We start from the raw sequence: 21,801 nt of genomic DNA on the forward strand, positions 1-21,801 counted from the left end.
TTATATTTACAAAAGTATGTGGACACCCCTTCAAATTAGTAGATTCGGCTATTTCAGCCACACCCGTTGCTGACAGGTGTATAAAATCGAGTACGTAGCCATGCAATCTCCATAGGAAATATTGGTAGTAGAATGGCCTTACTGAAGAGCTCAGTAACTTTCAATGTGGCACCATCATAGGATGCCACCTTTCCAACAAGTCAGATGATAACATTTCTGCCCTGCTAGAACTACCTCGGTCAACTGTAAGTGCTGTTTTTGTGAAGTGGAAACGTCTAGGAACAAAAACGGCTCAGCCGGGAAGTGGTAGGCCACACAAGCTCACCGAACGGAATCGCCGAGTGCTGAAGCGCGTAACAATCATGTGTTCTCGGATGCAGCACTCACTACCGAGGTTCAAACTGCCTCTGGGAGCAACGTCACTACAAGAACTGTTTGTCGTGCGCTTCATGAAATGGGTTTCCATGGCCGAGCAGCCGCACAAAAGCCTAAGATCACCATGCTCAACACCAAATGTCGGCTGGAGTTGTGTAAAGCTCGCCGCAGTTGAACTCTGGAGCAGTGGAAACATGTTCTTTGGAGTGATAAATCACGTTTCACCATCTGGCAGACGAATCTGGATTTGAATCTGGCGGATGTCAGGAGAACGCTACCTTTCCCAATGGATAGTGCCAACTGTAAAGCTTGGTGGAGGAGGAATAATGGTCTGGGGCTGTTTTTCATGGTTCGGTCTAGGCCCCTTAGTTCCAGTGAAGGGAAATGTTAACGCTACATCATACATTGACATTGTAGACAATTCAGTGCTTCCAATTTTGTGTCAACAGTTCGTGGAAGGCCCTTTCTTGTTTCAGCATGACAATGCCCCTGTGCATAAAGCAAGGTCTATACAGAAATGGTTTCACGAAATTGGTGTGGAAGTACTTGACTGGCCTGCAAAGAGCCCTGACCTCAACCCCTTCGAACACCTTTGGGAAGAATTGCATCTCCGACTGCGAGCCATGCCTAATTGCCCAACATCATACATACATATTTATGTATATATACACTACATGACCGAAAGTATGTGGACACCTGCTCGTCGAACATCTCATTCCACTCTGAGTGTACAAAACATTAGGTATACCTTCCTAATATTGAATTGCACCCCTTTTTGCCCCCAGAACAGCCTCAATTAGTTCGGGGCATGGACTCTACAGGGTGTCGAAAGCGTTCCACAGGGATGGTGGCAACTGGGTCCTGGACTTTCTGACGGGACGCCCCCAGGTGGTGAGGGTAGGAAACAACATCTCCACCCCGCTGATCCTCAACACTGGGGACCCACAAGGGTGCGTTCTCAGCCCTCTCCTGTACTCCCTGTTCACCCATGACTGCGTGGCCATGCACTCCTCCAACTCAATCATCAAGTTTGCAGACGACACTACAGTAGTAGGCTTGATTACCAACAACGACTAGACGGCCTACAGGATGGAGGTGAGGGCCCTCTGAGTGTGGTGTCAGGAAAATAACCTCACACTCAACGTCAACAAAACAAAGGAGATGATCGTGGACTTCAGGAAACAGCAGAGGGAGCACCCCCCTATCCACATTGACGGGACAGTAGTGGAGAAAGTTCCTCAGCGTACACATCACGGACAAACTGAAATGGTCCACCCACACTGACAGCATGGTGAAGAAGGCGCAACAGCGCTCAGGAGGCTGAAGAAATTTGGCTTGTCACCAAAAACACTCACAAACTTTTACAGATGCACAATCGAGAGCATCCTGTCGGGCTGTATCATCGCCTGGTACGGCAACTGCTCCGCCCACAACCGTACGGCTCTCCAGAGGGGACTGAGGTCTGCACAACGCTTCACCGGGGTCAAACTCTCTGCCCTCCAGGACACCTACACCACCCGATGTCACAGGAAGCCCAAAAAGATCATCAAGGACAACAACCACCCGAGCCATTGCCTGTTCACACCGCTATCATCCAGAAGGCGAGGTCAGTACAGGTGCATCAAAGCTGGGGCCGAGAGACTGAAAAACAGCTTCTATCTCAAGGCCATCAGACTGTTAAACAGCCATCAATAACATTGAGTGGCTGCTGCCAACATACTGACTCAAATCTCTAGCCACTTAATAATAAAAAATTGGATGTAATAAATGTATCACTAGTCACTTTAAACAATGCCACTTTATAAAATATTTACATACCCTACATTACTCATCTCATATGTATATACTGTACTCTATACCATCTACTGCATCTTGCCTATGCCGTTCGGCCTTCGCTCATCCATACATTTATATGTACATATTCTTATTCATTCCTTTACACTTGTGTGTATAAGGTAGTTGTTGTGAAATTGTTAGATTACTGCATGGTCGGAACTAGAAGCACAAGCATTTCCCTACACTTACATTAACATCTGCTAACAATGTGTATGTGACCAATACAATTTGATTTGATTTGTTGACTCCAAGACAGGGCGGCAGGTATCCTAGCGGTTAAGAGTGTTGGTCCAGTAACCAAAAGTTTGCTGGTTTGAATCCCTAAGCCGACTAGGTGAAAAACCTGCAGACGTGCCCTTGAGCAAGGCACTTAACCCTAATTACTCCTGTAAGTTGCTCTGGATAAGAGCGTCTGCTAAAATGTAAATAGTTCTCACAGTTTTGTCAAGTTGGCTGGATGTCCTTGGGTGGTGGACCATTCTTGATACACATGGGAAACTGTTGAGTGTGAAAAACCCAGCAACGTTGCAGTTCTTGACACACTCAAACCGTTGTGCCTGCCACCTACTCCAATACCCTGTTCAAAGGCACTTAAATATTTTGTCTTGGTCATTCACCCTCTGAATGGCACAGATACACAATCCATGTCTCAGTTTTCTCAAGGCTTAAAATTCCTTATTTAACCTGTCTCCTCCCCTTCATCTACACTGATTGAACTGGATTTAACAAGTGACATCAATAAGGGATCATACAGTAGCTTTCACCTGGTCAGTCTATGTCACGGAAAGAGCAGATGTTCCTAATGTTTTGAACACTCAGTGTATATAAATATCTCTCTACTTCTCTCTCCCTCCCTGAATACTAAGTTAAGACTACACACATCTCTGCCTGCCACCTCATTTCCTGAGTGGCCTCTGGTTACCCCCTTAGTGTGGGCCTTAATGGCCTGCCATGCGCTGCAATGCGTCTGGCTTACAAGCCCCAGGAGGAGAATGTTTGGCCCCCTGCGGCAGACACAGAGATGACCCTCATTAGTCCCAATGGCTGCATACTGGGGCTTCCGGAACTCACATCATCACTACTAACAAGACCACTCTCTGTCTGACTGGCCTGCCTGGTCTCTATTGGCTCTAGCTTCCATTAGAGGAGGGTGATGGCCTGAACTTCTAGTGATAAAGGTAGAATATGCAGGTCAATGTCCCTGGAGAGTTGGCATTTCTTTAATATTTTTTTCCCAGGTAGGCTTGTGTTTTTGTTTTAGTGTGGGGATGAAAATGTATATGTCACTGCACATCACAAAGGAATGATGTATTGTTTCTAGTCTAATAGCCGAATTACTAAATAATAAATAGTACTACATAGCCTACAAATCTGGGGGTATGTTTTTTCTTTCTTTTTTTTTCATTTCACCTTTATTTAACCAGGTAGGCTAGTTGAGAACAAGTTCTCATTTACAACTGCGACCTGGCCAAGATAAAGCAAAGCAGTGTGACACAGACAACAACACAGAGTTACACATGGAATAAACAATAAACAAGGCAATAAAACAATAAACAAGTCAATGACACAGTAGGAAAAAAAGAAAGTCTATACAGTGTGTGCAAAAGGCATGAGGAGGTAGGCAATACATAGGCCATAAGAGCGAATAATTACAATTTAGCAGATTAACACTGGAGTGATAAATGAGCAGATGATGATGTGCAAGTAGAGATACTGGTGTGCAAAAGAGCAAAAAAGTAAATAAAAACAATATGGGGATGAGTTAGGTAGATTGGGTGGGCTATTTACAGATGGACTATGTACAGCTGCAGCGATCGGTTAGCTGCTCAGATAGCTGATGTTTAAAGTTGATGAGGGYYAWAWAAGTCTCCAYCTTCAGCGATTTTTGCAATTCGTTCCAGTCACTGGCAGCAGAGAACTGGAAGGAAAGGCGGCCAAATGAGGTGTTGGCTTTGGGGATGATCAGTGAGATATTCCTGCTGGAAGTGTGCTACTGGTGGGTGTTGTTATCGTGACCAGTGAACTGAGATTTATCTAGCATAGATTTATAGATAACCTGGAGCCAGTGGGTCTGGCGACATTGCAATACTTCCATCTTGTCTATAATATAAGAACTACACATGTTCAAATGAGCAACAGCCTGCTCCATTCAATTACTTTTCTTAACTCACTGTGATTTTGAAATCTGATTTAAACATCTTTTAAAACAAATATTGTTTCTTAGATCGATGTTAAAATGTTGAGCTGTTTAAATTGGTCACGTGCGTCCACAGTTTACGTTCCAGTCCTTGTCAGCTGACCTCCATATCCAATTTCACCATTATGCACTGTCAATGTCTGAATGTCAACACAACCTTTAATACAGTCCACGCTGTTTACTGCGGAACGTATGTGAGTTATAATAATATCTGGACTGCTAATTCATTTAATTACCAAGGTTTAGAAGCAATACAGTCTTGTGTAGCCTACCAAAAACGACACGAACACTTGCCGACACTTTTCTGTACTCTTGCAACCACCAAATGTTAATTTCAAGCGCGAGAACGTAGCCAAATGTCCCGAATATCAATGCTGAATATTGTGTTTTTATTGCTCGAGGTTCACTGGAAGTGAATGTCGGTGCTTGTAAACATTTTCGCACGTTACACGTTGAGTTGAATCTATCAATACCAGTTTGTCCAGGGTTGTATTCATTACGCCGATTCTGTTGCAAAACGTTTTGTTTGTTGCAGTACGTTTCGCAACAGTAACCGTTTTGCAACGAAAACGAGAGTTTCTATTGGACAAATTCATGTAGGTTTCGTTCCGTTTGCCCTATTTGCTTCCGTTTCTATTGAAACTTAAACAGTTTCAATAATGAATACACTCCTGGTGAGGAGAGCGAATCTGGCAACTACCCAGAGGTAATTTAAAGTTACATCAGAAATTCTAACAGTGATGCAGATTTAGTAAGTGTCAATCTGTAATTATTGAGCTATGTATTGTTGTTTTATTGTAGTTGTACATTTTTACATTTGAGTCAATTAGCAGACGCTCCAGAGCGACATACATTTTTTAAAGTGAATTTATTAAGCTAGCTAAGTGAGACACACATGTAAGTATATTTTACCTCAATAACGAAGTTCTGAGTTTCAGTGATGGACCTGTCAGACCCCGAAGAGCAGTTACTCCACTATGCCAAGACTGGAAGCCTCTCTCTCATCCAGTGTCTTCTGCAGCTACGGATTGAGCAAGATCTCAGACTCAACATCAATTGCAGAGGTATCCTTTCACTAAATGTAGTCTAATGTATCATCATCTTATGTTGAGAAGCCTGTTGCTGTTCTGGTAATCAGACTACTGTTAAATGACTGGTGTGATGGCCCAGGAAAGACCAAGACCAGTGCAGGTTGGACACCTCTACATCTGGCCTGCTACTTTGGACACAAAGATGTTGTGGAGGAGTTGCTCAAGGTGAGAATAATACAGACTATATTATGTATGTTTGACCTAGTGTATTTTCCTAAAATATATGTGTGAGCATCAGTATGTGTTTGTTAGGCTGGTGCTGATGTGAATTTGCAGAATAGCATGGGCGACACGCCTCTACACAAAGCTGCCTTAACAGGAAGAAAGGTAAACTTTTCATGGGCTTTTTACAGAAATAGACGTGTGTACAAGATCATGTCTGTTCAGGTGTGCAGTGTGCACAGCTACTTAGTGGTGCATTTCTATGGAGAATGTAATCCTATTTTCTCTCACAGGAGGTAGTTCTGTTGCTGCTGCGATATGATGCCAGTTCCACTATCATCAATGGGAAAGCACAGATCCCTAAAGCTGTCACTGAGGATGATGAAATCAACACCATGCTGGAGGGTAGGTTGTGATTATGGGTTATAATAGAGGAATGATTTATGGACTCTTCATCGCTGCACTAGATTGTGTTCAGTAGGTCAAACATTAAGAATTTTCCTTTGCATAATGTTTTGTTACAGTGTGCCCTACTGAACACTACCCTGGTTCACAAACCCTGTTTAATGTTGTGCAGCTGCAGAGAGAAGAGCTGAGAGGAGACAGGAGGAGAAACTTCTGGAGGCGGCCAGAGAGGGAGACGTCTTCAGCCTGTCTGAGCTGGTCAGCATCTGATCATCTCTGACCCTCCACTGAACCACTGGTTACCTCCCAAATGGCACCCTATTCCCTAAAAAGTGAACTACTTTTGACCAGAGATCTATCGGGCCCATAGGACTCGGGTCAAAGGTAGTGCACTATATGGGAATAGGGTGCCATTTGGGGCAAAGCCTCTTAACCTCAGAATGGGGTAGTAGAAGCGAGGCTTTGGTCTTCTTGATGATTAAGCACTGTACACATGACTTGAGCTTTCATGTTATTGTCTTCAGCTTGGTTACTGACCTCGTAATTGAAGAGGTCAACCTAGTCCTTCCATTGAGGATCCAAGATTCTGCCACAAACATGTTTGGTTCTATACACATCAAATTGTATTAGTCACATGCGCTGAATACAACAGGTATTCAGCACTTCACCTTACAGTGAAGTGCTTACTTACAAGCCCCTCACCAACAATGCAGTTTTTAAAAAATGAATAAAAGTAACAAGTAGTTAAAGAGCAGCAGGAAAATAACAATAGTGAGACGATATACAGGGGGTACCGGTACAGAGCCAATGTGCGGCACCGGCTAGTCGAGGTAATTGAGGTAATATGTACACGTAGGTAGAGTTATTAAAGTGGCTATGCATAGATAACATAGTAGCAGTGGTGTTAGAAGAGGGGGGGAAATGCATTTGATTAGATGTTCAGGAGTCTTATGACTTGGGGGTATAAGCTGTTTAGAAGCCTTTTGGACCTAGACTTGGTGGTCCGGTACCTCTTGCCGTGCGGTAGCAGAGAGAACAGTCTATGACTAGGGTGGCTGGGGTCTTTGACAATGTTTAGGGTCTTCCTCTGACACCGCCTGATATAGAGGTCCTGGATGGCAGGAAGCTTGGCCCCAATGATTTACTCGGCCGTAGCCGAGTAGCTATATTGATTGCTTACATGCGGATTTGACTTACATGCATGCATGTTATGTGAATGTTAAGACACCATGTGCTTAATTCATTCACTTTAGATGTTCCTTTTTCAGCTCAGCAGGAAGCGGCCCCCTGACATCGATTGTAGAGACCTGCAGGGGAACACGCCTTTACACTGTGCTGCCTACAGGGGGCAGAAGCAGTGTGTTGGAAAGCTGCTCAAGTGTGGAGCTAGCTCCAGCATGAAGAACAAGAGTGGTTTGTTTCCCTACTGATATGTCCACTGAGGAAATAAAAACACACAGAATTTTGGGTAAACCATAATTGACTTATCCTCACCATGCACATCCTTTGTATGGAAAAATATTTTTTTGTAAGTGGGACTTTGCATGGATATTACATTTGATAGAGCCTAGATGTAGTTTGAAATCATCATCACTTAAGTTTCATAATGTGTAAAAAAAAAAAGAAAAAGGAAGAGGTGTATAGATTACCACATTTGCAAAACAAACGATATACCTACTTAGCTGGTGTCTGACTGCGTCCCTAATGGCACCTTCTTCCCTATCTCTATGGGCCCTGATCAAAAGTAATCCACTATATAGGGTAGGGTTGCCATTTGGGAACATGCTATGCGTTGTATTCACTGCCTCCCTCCCTGTCAGCTGGTAGGAGGTTTAGTTTAGTTTATTTGGAACACCGTTAGCATCTGCCCATGCAGCAGCAACTCTTCATGGGGGCCACATAAAACGTACAAATACATGACGAGGTACAGAACAGTTATAGACATGAACAACATAAGATATTACATTCAATATTTTTTTTTTTAAAGAGTTTTATATATTGGAAAGACACCAAGAGACAACAAAAATACTATTTACACAGTTCATATATCATATTCTTATATATTGTACAGTTAAATGAGATTTTTAGATAGAGGTAATTGATAATGGTCTGATAAATGGCTTGGTTCTGTTGCAGACCAAACAGTGTTTGACCTGGCCTGCAGTGAGGAGATTAAGCAGATTCTGGAGGGCAGTCGTGACAAGGTGAGGTGCGAGAAGAACACTGCAGTGAAAAGCTGCTGATACTGTTAAAAGCATCGGTCCAATGCTCTAGTTTTCAATGAAATCATGACTTACAAAATACTCATGAAACAGAAATGTTTTTTCTTCCCTTAAGGATACAGTTAGTTGTGTGCAGAAGTTTGAAGGCCTCCTATGGAAGGTATTCTTGTGTTTTATTCACAACAAATATTCCTATATTCTGTACATTCTTGAATGTAATTTAATGATTTCATACAGTACCTACTGTAAAATTTGTACAGTATAGACCAGTGGTGTTTAGTGTTACTCTGAAACTTCTGAAAACTGACATCCTTTAGTATAATATAGCGATGCTGTCTTCGGCCCTGTCCAATACAGAGTTCCAGGTTCCTGGCATGGCGTTCCCATTGGGTGGTCATTCAAGATGGGGTCCTGTCCTGGTACCCTAGACAGTGAGTCCTCCAACCTTCTTCCTCCTCCTCATCTCTCTCTCCCCTCCCTATTGCATACACAGCACCTTGCTCCTCCTGTTTTCCCCTGAAGAGCTTGAGGTAGTACAGTGAAAAGCTCTTGATATCTTAATCTTTCTGTCTGTGTTTGTTTCTAGAGCTGATGCCGTGGCGGATGTCCGGAAGCAAGGCGCGAAGGCTCTGATGAAAGCTCACTGCAGGGTAGGTAGGCACCAGGCCAGGGTGCTGTGGTCAATGCTTTACCAAACATTGAGATGTGGACAGCACAAAATACAGTCAACCCTTTACTGTCACTTATAGGCCTACCCTCCAAACCCTAACACCTCCATTCTTGGAATGCATTTTAATCACATTATGTTGATATTAGAAATACCTATTTTCATATCTATATTGACTATTGTTTATGTTTCACTGAATTTGATTCATATTCCTCCAGGTAAAAGCGTGGGACAAGTGCTTCTTCAGCCTCCGGTGCTTTGATCACAGTCTCCATCACTTTAAGGTGTCATCTAAGACAGATCCAGAGGCTATCAGAAAAGTGAAGTTCTCCTAGGATAGATAATATGTGGTTTGGGACACCGCACTTCATAGTTTACAACATATAGGCCTATTTTTTGTTGTTGTTGGTGTGATTATTTGTTTGTGTGTGCGTGCGTGCAGAGATGGCTGGATGCCCTGGAGGAGCATACGGCCTACAGCAGCTGTAACACTACCCAGGAGCAGACCACTGAGGATGAGGAGGGGGATGAAAATACATTGGGGGACCTAACAGACTCCCTCCAGGTCAGCGCAATTCTTTTCCACCAGCAGTATATTTTATACCTAAAGCCACACGTACACACACATAATCAGACCGGGATTCAAACCAACACAGATTAACATCCGCACTAAAATAGACTTTTAAAGGCAATTTCCCTAATGTTTATTTAGATCGCGTTGGCTGTAAATGCCTTCAGATGACGGCTCAAGCATCAGTCATCTGTGAAAGTCAATCACAGTGCCCAGGCCTTACATTTTCATTGTTGAATTCCGGCCACTGTCAAGTATAGTGTTGAATACAAGGTTCCGTGTGCCAAGAAAGGTGAATAGCGTCCTATCAAAGCTGTGTGCGGCCAGTGTGTACTTACACAAGGTGAGGTGTCTCTCTCGCTCTTTTGCAGGCTGCTGAAGCCTGCCAGCAGAAATTGGAGACTCAAGTGTCTATTTTTCTGTCCATGGTGAAGAATGAGGAGAACAACAGTAAGAGATCTCCTATTCATGTTCTCACTGCTCCTTCACAGCTTCTGCCAGTCTCTCTCATTTACTGTCTGTTGGTCTATGGCCGTGTGTAGACTTGACAGTTCATGCAGCTTTAGTATTCTGATAATAGAGTTCTGATCATGGAATTCCGAACGCGCCATGCATCTACGCCTACATTTAAATGTGGTTACCGTGTCCGGATTCCCTTTTCCCACGCTATTTTCAAATGCCAGTATGCATTCTACAAATGGTGAAATAGGCAAAATAGGAAAATAACAACAACAACTGATGGCATTAGCTAACTAGCCAGCTAACCTCTGTAGCTAACTAGCATGCAATGCTAAAGGGATTGCAAATGGTTTAGCATAACTCTTTTTAAAACATGTTTTATATTAGCTAGCTGATTAGCATTGACGTCAGCTAACACGCTATGGACATATTTCCTCCTACAATATAATGAAAAAATGCCTCTCGGTCCCAAAACACAAGTTTTCTGGACACTTGTGGGAGGAGTGCTGATGACGTCGACCACTGTATGTGCTTTCGGAAGCCTGATTGCGTCCGGACTGAGGAGAAAACCTCACAGAATGCATACCTGACCACTTCCTGAAGTGGTCAGACAGATCTGAACACAATCCGACCATATGTTAAAGTCGATTAAATGATCTTGTCATTCAATCACAGTGCCCCTTTTACTGATATTGGCATGTATTAACCCTGTAAATTCTATAGAACACGCCTCAGCAAGGACCACAATGAAGAGTTTGGGATATGATTAACCTTTGGTTAAAATAAACATTTATGTAATGTGTGTAACTGTCGGATGGTGTGAAAGGCCTAGCCACAGAATTAGATAGAACTGTATAGTGTTGCCTGTATATCTCTATGGCCCTAACTCTTTCCTCTCCTCGCCCTAACTCTTTCCTCTGTGTTCCAGCATTGGCTACTCCTCTCCTGCTGAAGGCCAGGGAGACCAGTGACCTCTCCAGGGAGACCAGCTCTGCCCTACACTTTTGTCTGGGCCTGTTTTCCAAACAACAGGAGGTACGGTAACTACTATATCTCGCTCACCCCTCCAACCTCACCTCCACCTCACCCCTCAACCTCTATCTCACCTCAGTCATAAAGCATCTGAGTGCTGATCTAGAATCAGGTCCCCCCTGTACATATAATCATATTCATTATAATCTAAAAGGATCCTAGATCAGCAACACCCCCTAAGACGTGGTTTGAATTGTATGCGACCCAGGCTATTTTTAAACAATTTGTTGGTCACATTGCTTTTTTTACTCAGAGGGCTGTTTTATGTGGAGCATCTATCATCTTTCCAACCAGAGGACACGCTATGCCTCTGTTAAAAAGGGGGGAATTGGTCCTAAAAAGACCAAACAGGCTGTGATACTATGTGATTCAAAATTCATTGATGAAAAGCATCTAGCCCGTTCACTCGTATTGATGCTTACACAATTGTTTACGTGCTGTGTTCTTATTGGCTGATTCATTCATGGTGAATGGGTTATAGAAGCCTCTAGCCCATCCCCCTGTTGTGACTGGCCAGTAGCTGAGTCTGACTGGGGGTAGTGGATTGGGAAGGGCTGATAGCTGTGTATGTGTGTAGTATGGAGGGGTGTGTGTGTTTACACCTGTCCTAGTGGCCAGGCCATGCCCTTGGGACATAAGTACAACAGTTTATTAATCACTGGCGCGAGCCTGCAGCAAGGACAGAGCTGAGCAAGATCCTCTTTTATGCTGAGCTCTGCACTCGGCCCGCAGATCAGCACAGGCACGCGCGCACACACAAACTTCCACGCTCCTCCAAGCACACACACACACACACACACACACACACACACACACACTCAGTCAAGGGAAACGCTGCACGTTTAGAGACGGAACTAAAGCGTATGCATATTAACACTGAGGCTGAGACACACACAGACACACGCGCGCGCGCGCACACACACGCAAGCAGGCACACTTCCACCACCCAGCAGAGCATCCCGGACAGGAGAAAGGAGGATCGGCGACAGCAGGGCCCTCCATCCGCACAGGTACAGACAAACATCCTCTCTTTGTTTTCATTTTCTACTGGGTCTATTTGCAGTAGACTGGTCTCTGTAGACCCTGCTTGTTCCATTGTGGGGCTTTGTAATTGAAGATTGTTCAGGTGTGTAGTTTTTCAATGTTGTAGGTAGGAGATTATTCTAAACAGGCGTTTTACATTCAGAACAAGTTGTCTTGACTGCTCTGATGGTGAAGTGGGGCATTGAGTACACACGAAGAGGCGTTTGCATAGTGTTCAGTGCATTTCTGACTTTTATCTGGAATTCTGAGTAATTTTATGACATTGGGTTTCATTGAAGTGTACTCTGTCATTTCGTTAGAGCATTAGGAAAAGTACCTGGAGAAGAGATTAAACATTTAGAGAATTTAGCAATACAGTAAGGACAAACAGTGCTTACCTTAATACTGTGTTCAGTGAACTTGGACTTTAACATCGGGTGCTATATGGCATACCCAGAGGGAAGGTTATATGACAGTAGAGTTTCTCTGCAATACGGTTTGAATGCAGTAAGTCATTGACGGTATGACTGTATTCATCAACCAGTATCTTTCATCAGCTTCATTGTAAGAAACAAATATGTCTGGAAAAAGTAGATCACTGTTTAAAAATAACAGTTTGAGGTGGTATTTCAATGACCCCACAGTGGTTGGATACATTGCCTTCTGTTTGCTGGTCCTGGGCTAGTTCTGTCTGATAGATCAAATATCTAGGTTAAGACTATAGTGTTCTGGAAGATTCTGTCCACAGTGAGAGATACAAAGTGAGTCAAACGGGCTCACTGGCTCGACAGCCGACACAGGGGATTAGATGCTTTGACAAGAAATCACATGATAAGTCTGAACAAGTACTACGATGTGTCGGCTCCCTCTCTGAGTTGGATGTGTTAGATCAGACTAATGGGATTACGACACCTAGCAGAGTGTCAAGGAGGGAGAGATGGACAGTAGCAAACCTAATCCTTCCATCCATCTCCATTCCACTGTCACTACTGCTGCAGCTGCTGCCTACCTAGCCATTCTTCACATGTCATGATTAATAGGGCCCTGAGTTTTTCTTGACTAGGACACCTGACCTGACCAGGGAAAACTCAGGGCCACAGTCATGTAATCTAGGTAGAGCCAGTAGTTTTTCCAGACTGGGTGACTCAGATTAGGAAAAACTCCTGGCCACAGTCATTGTTTACTGGTAGGGCCAGGGCACAAGCTGCCCCACTACAAGGGAAAACTCTGGACCTTGGGTGGCTGAAGTCTTTGAAAATATTGTGGGCCTTCGTCTGACACCACCTAGTATGCAGGTCCTGGATGGCAGGGTGCTTGGCCCCAGTGATGTACTGGGCCGAATCACCACCCTCTGTAGCACCTTGCGGTGGCGTGCCTTGCTTTTGCCGTACCAAGCGGTGGTGCAGCCAGCTCTTAATGGTGCATCTGTAGATCTTTTCAGCCTCCTGAGGGGGAAGAGGCGCTGTTGTACCCTCTTCACAAATGTCTGGGTGTCTGTGGACCATGTTAATTCCTTAGTGATGTGGACACCGAAGAACTTGAAGCTCGCCTCTCCATTTCCTGTAGTCCATTATCAGCTCATTTCGCTTGCTGACATTGAGGGAAAGGTTGTTGACCTGGCACCACACTGCCAGGTCTCTGATGACCTCCCTATAAGCAGCCTCATCATCGTCGGTGATCAGTCCTACCGCCGTCGTGTCATCAGCAAACTTGATGATGGTGTTCGAGTCATGCAGTCGTGGATGAAAAGGGCGTACAGGAGGTTACTAGGCACACACCCCTGAGGGGCGCCTGTGTTGATGGTCAGCATGGCAGATGTGTTGTTGACTACCCTCACCACCTGGGGGCGGCCCATCAGGAAGTCCAGGATCCAGTTGCAGAGGGAGGTGTTCAGTCCCATGGTCCTGAGCTTGGTGATGAGCTGTAGTCAATGAACAGAATTTTTACATAGGTATTCATTTTGTCCAGATGGGTGAGGGCAGTGTGGAGTGCAAACCAATGTCATTTTGTAATTTGGCTGAACTATCCCTTTAACGTTGAGGAGGGGTCTTTTTTCACATTCTAGCAGGAACAGCACCGTCTAGTGGTCAGAACCTGGTAATATCAGTATGTAGAATGGGACATAAAGAACTTCAATGACTAATTTGTCGGGGGGAAAAAACTACCAATTTCACTGGGAGTACATTACATAGGATAAAGAAACAACACTCAGAGCCGCAGCTCCATAATATTTGTCAGACAGAGAACTGATACTGTATACTCGTTGTTGGGGTGGGATTGGCGTGGGGTGTGGAGGGTCCATGGGTGGCTATTGAATATTCCTTTGGATTCCTCATTTCTAACTCCTTGTTAGAAAAATGTTTGGTCCAAATCGGATGTTGGGTCCTATATTTATTGAAAATTATATTAATCCAAAAAATAAAAATGCCCACTTTAGATGCTATCAATTAGCTTTTTTTTCTTTTTCTCAGAGACCAAATTATATTTAAACAAAATAATATTACAGAAATGCTAATCTTATCTGTTTATAACAACAGAACCAATTTCAGGCCTCCCAAGTGGCGCAGCGGTCTAAGGCACTGCATCGCAGTGCTTGAGGCATGACCGGGAATGCCATAGGGCAACGCACAATTGGCCCAGCGTCGTCCGGGTTAGGGGAGGGTTTGGCTGGGCGGGCTTTACTTGGCTCATCACGTTCTTGCGACTCCTTGTGTCGGGTCGGGCGCCTGCAGGCTGACTTTGGTCAGTGTTTCCTCCAACACATTCGGGCGGGTGTTAAGAAGCTTGGTTTGGTGGGTCACGTTTCACAGGACGCACGACTCGACCTTCGACTCGCCTGAGCCCGTTGGGGAGTTGCAGCGATGAGACAAGATCGCAATTGGATATCACGTAATTGGGGAGAAAAAGGGTTAAAATACAAATAATAAAGAAAAGATTTCAGAACAACCTGTCAAAATCCTCTTCCTTGTGCTTTTTGAGGTGGAACAACCCATTACAGACCGTGACCGGGATAGGTTAAAAATGTCAATGAAGACACTTGCCAGTAGGTCAGCGCATGCTCTGAGTACGCGTCCTTGTAAATGTTAACGTGTTAGAGGGATTACTCAAATCGGCGAGATCACACATTCATCCGGACCAGCTGGTGTTCTCATGCATGGTCCAGTGTTGCTTGCCTCGAAGCGAGCATAGAAGGCATTTAGCTCATCTGGTAGGCTCGCGTTGCTGGGCAACTCACGGCTGGGTTTCCCTTTGTAATCCGTGATAGTTTGCAAGCCCTGCCACATCTGTCACGCTTCGGGGCCGGCCTAGTGGAATTCAATCTTAGTCGTGTACTGACACTTTGCCTGTTTGATGGGTCGTCGGAAGTCTTAGTGGGATTTCTTATAAGCGTCCGGATTGGTGTATCTCTCCTTGAAAGCGGCAGCTCTAGCCTTTAGCTCAATGCGGATGTTGCCTGTAATCCATGGCTTCTGGTTGGGGTGTGTACGTACAATCACTGTGGGGACGACTTCGTCGATGCACTTATTAATGAAGCCGGTGACTGATATGGTAAATTCCATATTCCAGTCTGCTGGCAAAACAGTCCTGTGTCTTAGCATCCGCTTCATCGGACCACTTCTGTATTGAGCCCATCACTGGTACTTCCTGTTTGAGATTTTGCCTCTAAGCACAAGGATAGAATCATGGTCTGATTTGTGTCCTCGTTCAGCTACGATTCTAAGAAACTATATTACAGTTTTTCAGGTCCCATGATCTAGTCTCGAATGGAGCTCATCCAGTTTGTTCTCCAGTGACTGCACGTTCGCCAACAGAACAGAGGGCAATGGCAGTCTATTTGTTCGCCGACGTAGTCTTGTCTGGATTCCGCCTCGCCTGCCTCTTTTTCGCAGCTGCTTCCTCTTTCGAGTCCTGGGAATTTGGGCCTGGTCCAGAGCAGCCGACTTGATGAAAACCTGCTCCAGAGCACTCAGGACCTCAGACTGGGATGAAGGTTCACCTTCCAACAGGACAACAACCCTAAGCACACAGCCAAGACAACGCAGGAGTGGCTTGAGAACAAGTCTCCGAATGTCCTTGAGTGGCCCAGCCAGAGCCCGGACTTGAACCTGATCTAACATCTCTGGAGAGACCTGAAAATTGCTGTGCAGCAACGCTCCCCATCCAACCTGACAGAGCTTGAGAGGATCTGCAGAAAAAAATGGAAGCAACTCCCCAAATACAGGTGTGCCAAGCTTGTAGTGTCCTTGGACGTCATGGCTTGGTTTTTGCTCTAACGTCCACTGTCACTGTCAACTGTGGGACCTTTTTATATAGACAGGTGTGTGCGCCTTTCCAAATCGTGTCCAATCAATTGAATTTACCACAGGTGGACTCCAATCAAGTTGTAGAAACATCTCAAGGATGATCAATGGAAACAGGATGCACCTGAGCTCAATTTGAGTCTCATACTGTAGCAAAGGGTCTGAACACTTATGTAAATAAGTTATTTTTGTTTTAAATTTCTTGTAAATTTTGTTTTATCATTTTTGCTTTGTCATTAAAGGGTATTGTGTGTAGATTGGTGAGGAGGAAAAAATATTCAATTCGTTTTAGAACAAGGCTGTAACGTAAAAAAAAAAGTCAAGGGGTCTGAATACTTTCCGAATGCGCTGTATGAGTGCATTCTAATAACACAAAATTGAAATTTGACACATTGAATACCTGAATTCCCACCCAAATTAAAATGTTTTATGTGCTATATTTCAGTGAATATCTGATGGGTTAAAAAAAATCTGTGTTTGCATCTATTGTGTTTGCACTAATTGTCTAAATGTGCATGTTATTAGAATTGTTTTAAAAACCGTTTAGTAGTTTTGATGGCAGTTTCTACATTATGTAGATTTTTAATTAAATGCACAACTGGGAGGGAGTGGAGAGACTAAACCGCTTAGTGGTAAAGAAGCCATGACCCCATTTTGATGAATAATTTACGTACAGCCTCGATGGGGTCCATTTGCCCCATAATCTCTTTCCCATCTTGCGTGAAAACAAAGTTAAAGCTTGCAGCTTCAGGGTCCCGGGTCCCGGGTAGGAAGGCAGAGGGCTGTGATTGTCCCAGGCGTTTCCAACGCAGAGTACAGCCACAGAGCCTCAGTCTCAGTAGAGCTTAAAATAGCACTTTGTGTGCTGAGGCGAGAGGATGGGGGGGTGAGGAGGAGAGAGAAATAGCACTGGGGCACGTTACACCACAAAGTATTCCCAGATGGTTCTCCAGAGCAAAGCTTGCGCTACACATGGGCTCGAGCCTTGGCTCGGGCTCCTGCTGCAACATGAGTTCATTTAGTTTCAGTAGCTTCAAAGACAAGTAGGACAAGCTACAAAGACGAGTCAAATAAAACTGTATTGATCGTGTACACATATTTTGCTGATTTTATCGCAGGTGCAGCAGAAATTTTATGTTTCTAGCTCTAACAGTGCAGTAATACACTACATGGCCAAAAGTAGGTGGCCACCCCTTCAAATTTGTGGATTTAGCTATTTCAGCCACACCCGTTGCTGACAAGGTGTATAAAATCGAGAACACAGCCATGCAATCTCTATAGACAAACATTGTCAGAAGAATGGCCTGTACTGAAGAGCTCAGTGACTTTCAACGTGATACTATCATAGGATGCCACCTTTCCAACAAATTTCTGCCCTGCACAAAGCAAAGTCCATAGAGAAATGGTTTGTCGGGATCGGTGTGGAAGATCTTGATTGACCTGCACAGAACTCCAGACCTTCCCAGAAGAGTGGAGGCTGTTATAGCAGCAAAGGGGGGACCAACTCCATATTGATGCCCATGATTTTGGAATGAGATGTTCGACGAGGTGTCCACATACTTTTGGTCATGTAGTGTATGTACTGTATGTGTTCCAACTGCCAAACCCCTTCACTTTTCCCACATTTTGTTATGCTACATCAAAAAAAATCCTCATCAATCTACACACAATGCCCTATAATGACAAAGCCAAAACAGGTTTTTAGAAATGTTAGCTAATTTATTACAAATAAAAAAACAACCTTAATTACATAAGTATTCAGACCATTTGCTATTAGACTCAATTGAGGTCTTCAACGTAGCCACCCATTGCCTTGTTGACAGCTTTGCACACTCTTGGCATTCTCTCAACCAGCTTCATAAGGTAGTCACCAGGAATGCATTTAATTTAACAGGTGTGCCTTGTTAATTTGTGGAATTTCTTTCCTTCATGTGTTTGAGCCAATCAGTTGTGTTGTGACAAGGTAGGGGTGGTATACAGAAGATAGCGCTATTTGGTAAAATACCAAGTCCATATTATCGCAAGAACAGCTCAAATAAGCAAAGAGAAACGACAGTTCATAAATTCTTTAAGACGTGAAGGTCTTATGAGGACCACCACAGGAAAGGAAGACCCAGAGTTACCTCTGCTGCAGCCTCAGAAATTTCAGTCGAAATAAATACTTCACAGAGTTCAGGTAACAGACACATCTCAACATCAACTGTTCAGAGGAGACTGCGTGAATCAGGCCTTCATGGTCAAATTACTGCAGAGAAACCACTACTAAAGGACACCAATAAGAAGAAGAGACTTGCTTGGGCCAAGAAACATGAGCAATGGACATTAGACCGGTGGAAATCTGTCCTTTGGTGAGTCCAAATTTGAGATTTTTGGTTCCAACTGCCTTGTCAAATCAAATCAAGTTTATTTTATATAGCCCTTCGTACATCTCGAAGTGCTGTACAGAAACCCAGCCTAAAACCCCAAACAGCAAGCAATGCAGGTGTAGAAGCACGGCCAAAAGGCCAAAACCAAAACCTAGGAATAAACCAAGAGAGGAACCAGGCTATGAGGGGTGGCCAGTCCTCTTCTGGCTGTGCCGGGTGGAGATTATAACAGAACATGGCCAAGATGTTCAAATGTTCATAAATGACCAGCATGGTCAAATAATAATCAGGAGTAAATGTCAGTTGGCTTTTCATAGCCGATCATTAAGAGTATCTCTACCGCTCCTGCGGTCTCTAGAGAGTTGAAAACAGCAGGTCTGGGACAGGTAGCACGTCCGGTGGACAGGCACCACGTCCGGTGTCTTTGTGAGACGCAGTGTAGGAGAACGGATGATCTCTGCATGTGTGGTTCCCACCGTGAGGCATGGAGGAGGTGGTGTGGGGATGCTTTGCTAGTGACACTGTCAGTGATTTATTTAGAATTCAAGGCAAACTTAACCAGCATGGCTACCACAGCATTCTGCAGAAATATGCCATCCCATCTGGTTTGGGCTTAGTGGGACATTCATTTGGTTTTCAACAGGACAATGACCCAAAACACACCTCCAGGCTGTCTAAGTGCTATTTGACCAAGGAGAGTGATAGAGTGCTGCATCAGATGACCTGGCTTCCACAATCCCCTGACCTCAACCCAATTGAGATGGTTTGGAATGAGTTGGACCGCAGAGTGAACGAAAAGCAGCTAACAAGTGCTCAGCATATGTGGGAAGTCCTTCAAGACTGTTGAAAAAGCAGTCCAGGTGAAGCTGTTTGAGAGAATGTCAAGAGTGTGCAAAGCTGTCAAGGCAAAGGGTGGCTATTTGAAGAATCTCAAATATAAAATATATTTTGATTTGTATAACACTTTGTTGTTACATGATTCCATATGTGTTTTTTCATAGTTTTGTTGTCTTCACTATTATTCTACAATGTAGAAAATAGTAAAAATATAGAAAATCCTTGAATGAGTAGGTGTGTCCAGACTTTTTACTGGTACTGTATATTTCAGAGGTTTAAAAATGAACAATTATAAACCAGTACTTTTTGGGGGTTCAATCTGTTCCAGAACTTTATTTTGCCGGTCGAAACAGTGTAACAGAAAAAAATTATAGTTCTGTTCCGAACGAAACCATTGGAAAATGATTTTGGTTCCAACCCCCGGTATGCACAGTATATGAATAGAAAAGGTGTGTATAGGTGTTGAAATTCTGGTGAGTGACCACCAATCTAATATCCAAAAGATAAAGAACGTTTTGAGCAAATAATGTACGAAATAACACGGCAAAAAATATACACTGTAAAGATGGCTAGGAGCTGGAAACAGGGTGACCCAAGTCTGTCGGCGCCATCTTGTCAAGTAGAACGACTACCTTATTCTGAGTGGAGTAGTGAACATTGTGGTGACAAGTGCTTGTTTTATTTCACGGGCAGAGTGAGAACGAATGTACTATTTATAAGGACAGGCCAGCCTATGTTATGCTCATAAAATGGAAGGTTCTCATAATTATGTCCTAGATTGGAATGTTCTACTGGCCAGTAGATATTCCTTGCATATTGTGATCTAGGTGGGAAATGGAGAGGGGTAAGATGTGAACAAAGCATCTTTCAGTATCAGACAGCACTTAGTCAGTAGATACACTACCGTTTTAGATTCCGTCTCTCATAGTTGAAGTGTACCTATGATAAAAATTACAGACCTCTACATGCTTTGTAAGTAGGAAAACCTGCAAAATCGGCAGTGTATCAAATACTTGTTCTCCCCACTGTACATACAGTACGTTTATACTAGTGTTTTTGTTAGTAGGTTAGTGGAGCGATATGGAGAACGCGGACGCAATCCAGACAAAACGGAATTCAACAGTATTCAATTAATAGGGAATCAATTAAATGTATTGAATGTTTATTAATTTTCCCAAGTTTATTGTAAGACATGAACAGAATGCATATTTCTGAAGAGGCAAGGAGAATTCCCCGTCTGTGTAATTCTCTGGCAACAGCTCTGTTGGACATTCCTGCAGTCAGCATGGCAATTACAAGCTCCCTCAACTTGAGACATCTGTGGCATTGTGTTGTGACAAAACTGCATATTTTAGTGGCCTTTTATTGTCCCCAGCACAAGTGTAATGATCATGCTGTTTAATCAGATTCTTGATATGCCAGACCTGTCAGGTGGATGGATTATCTTGGCAAAGGCAAAATGCTCACTAACAGGGATGTAAACAAATTTGTGCAAGCTTTTCATGTGTATGGAACATTTCTGGGATATTTTATTTCAGCTCCTATAACATGGGACCAACACTTTACATGCTGTTAATTTTTGTTCAGTATAGTTGTTTTTCTATTAGAAAGGTGTGATTTTGAGAGTGAAAAAACGAAAAAACGGGAAAACAGAAACCTGGAAAAACAAAATGAAGAAAACGGAATTTGGGAAAAACTAAATGGGGCCAGGCAAAATATTTACAGATTTTATAGGGGCCTATTGTAGGTTAGGGTTTGACAAAAATAAATCCTGTTTTATTGGATTCAGGATTCCATTTTGATGTTGTTTCAGGTACATACAGCAGCGTGTTTGCCTTGCCTTGCTTCCTGTTTGATGTGTTGTTGTTCAATCAAAGCCAAGGTAAAGTAACGATCCTGCCCATTGTGATAGGTTCACCTTTCAACGCCCCACCTGCCAACCTGATTGAGCAGAGAGAAGAGCTGTTTTTAAAGAAGCTCAGCACAACCTGCCTCAGTATATTGATTCACAGGAGTCATCCTCGCCTCTCTCACCTCAGACGCAGCACTGGAGCAGGCTTGGGTAATTAACGTTGGGCTAGAAGCCAGAGAGGAAAGATTGAGTGTATATTATTATAATGTTGCAGTAGTTTCTCCTCCATTGTCTGGGTTTGAGGGGATGAAGAGTATTTTGTATGAATGTTTTAGCCCACCAAAGCTCAGCACCTGCTATGCCTGACACTGCAAACTTACAAGGCAACTACTTTGAGTTATGTTT

The 21,801-nt window shown here is 43.7% G+C and overlaps 1 protein-coding gene across 4 annotated transcripts in view; it reads left to right on the forward strand.

Moving 5' to 3' along the window:
- Positions 1-4,506: 4,506 nt before the first annotated feature.
- Positions 4,507-21,801, forward strand: part of LOC111979750 (oxysterol-binding protein-related protein 1-like) — a 37,679-nt gene continuing 20,384 nt past the window's right edge. Inside the window, exons 1-15 of one of the 4 annotated variants that reach the window (XM_024010439.1) lie at positions 4,507-4,602; positions 5,347-5,472; positions 5,579-5,664; positions 5,752-5,826; positions 5,955-6,066; positions 6,239-6,324; positions 7,335-7,479; positions 8,203-8,270; positions 8,404-8,448; positions 8,646-8,719; positions 8,875-8,938; positions 9,174-9,275; positions 9,398-9,520; positions 9,898-9,976; positions 10,914-11,020. In XM_024010439.1, the coding sequence (XP_023866207.1) occupies positions 5,349-5,472; positions 5,579-5,664; positions 5,752-5,826; positions 5,955-6,066; positions 6,239-6,324; positions 7,335-7,479; positions 8,203-8,270; positions 8,404-8,448; positions 8,646-8,719; positions 8,875-8,938; positions 9,174-9,275; positions 9,398-9,520; positions 9,898-9,976; positions 10,914-11,020 (1,290 nt within the window). In that variant the 5' untranslated portion in view covers positions 4,507-4,602; positions 5,347-5,348. Of the gene's footprint in view, positions 4,603-5,060; positions 5,160-5,346; positions 5,473-5,578; positions 5,665-5,751; positions 5,827-5,954; positions 6,067-6,238; positions 6,325-7,334; positions 7,480-8,202; positions 8,271-8,403; positions 8,449-8,645; positions 8,720-8,874; positions 8,939-9,173; positions 9,276-9,397; positions 9,521-9,897; positions 9,977-10,913; positions 11,021-11,847; positions 12,028-21,801 lie in introns of those variants that run through there. The other 3 variants (XM_024010438.1, XM_024010440.1, XM_024010441.2) reach the window with 3 other exon arrangements.

The sequence above is a fragment of the Salvelinus sp. IW2-2015 genome, linkage group LG19 (assembly GCF_002910315.2).
Source record: "Salvelinus sp. IW2-2015 linkage group LG19, ASM291031v2, whole genome shotgun sequence".
NCBI lineage: Eukaryota > Metazoa > Chordata > Actinopteri > Salmoniformes > Salmonidae > Salvelinus > Salvelinus sp. IW2-2015.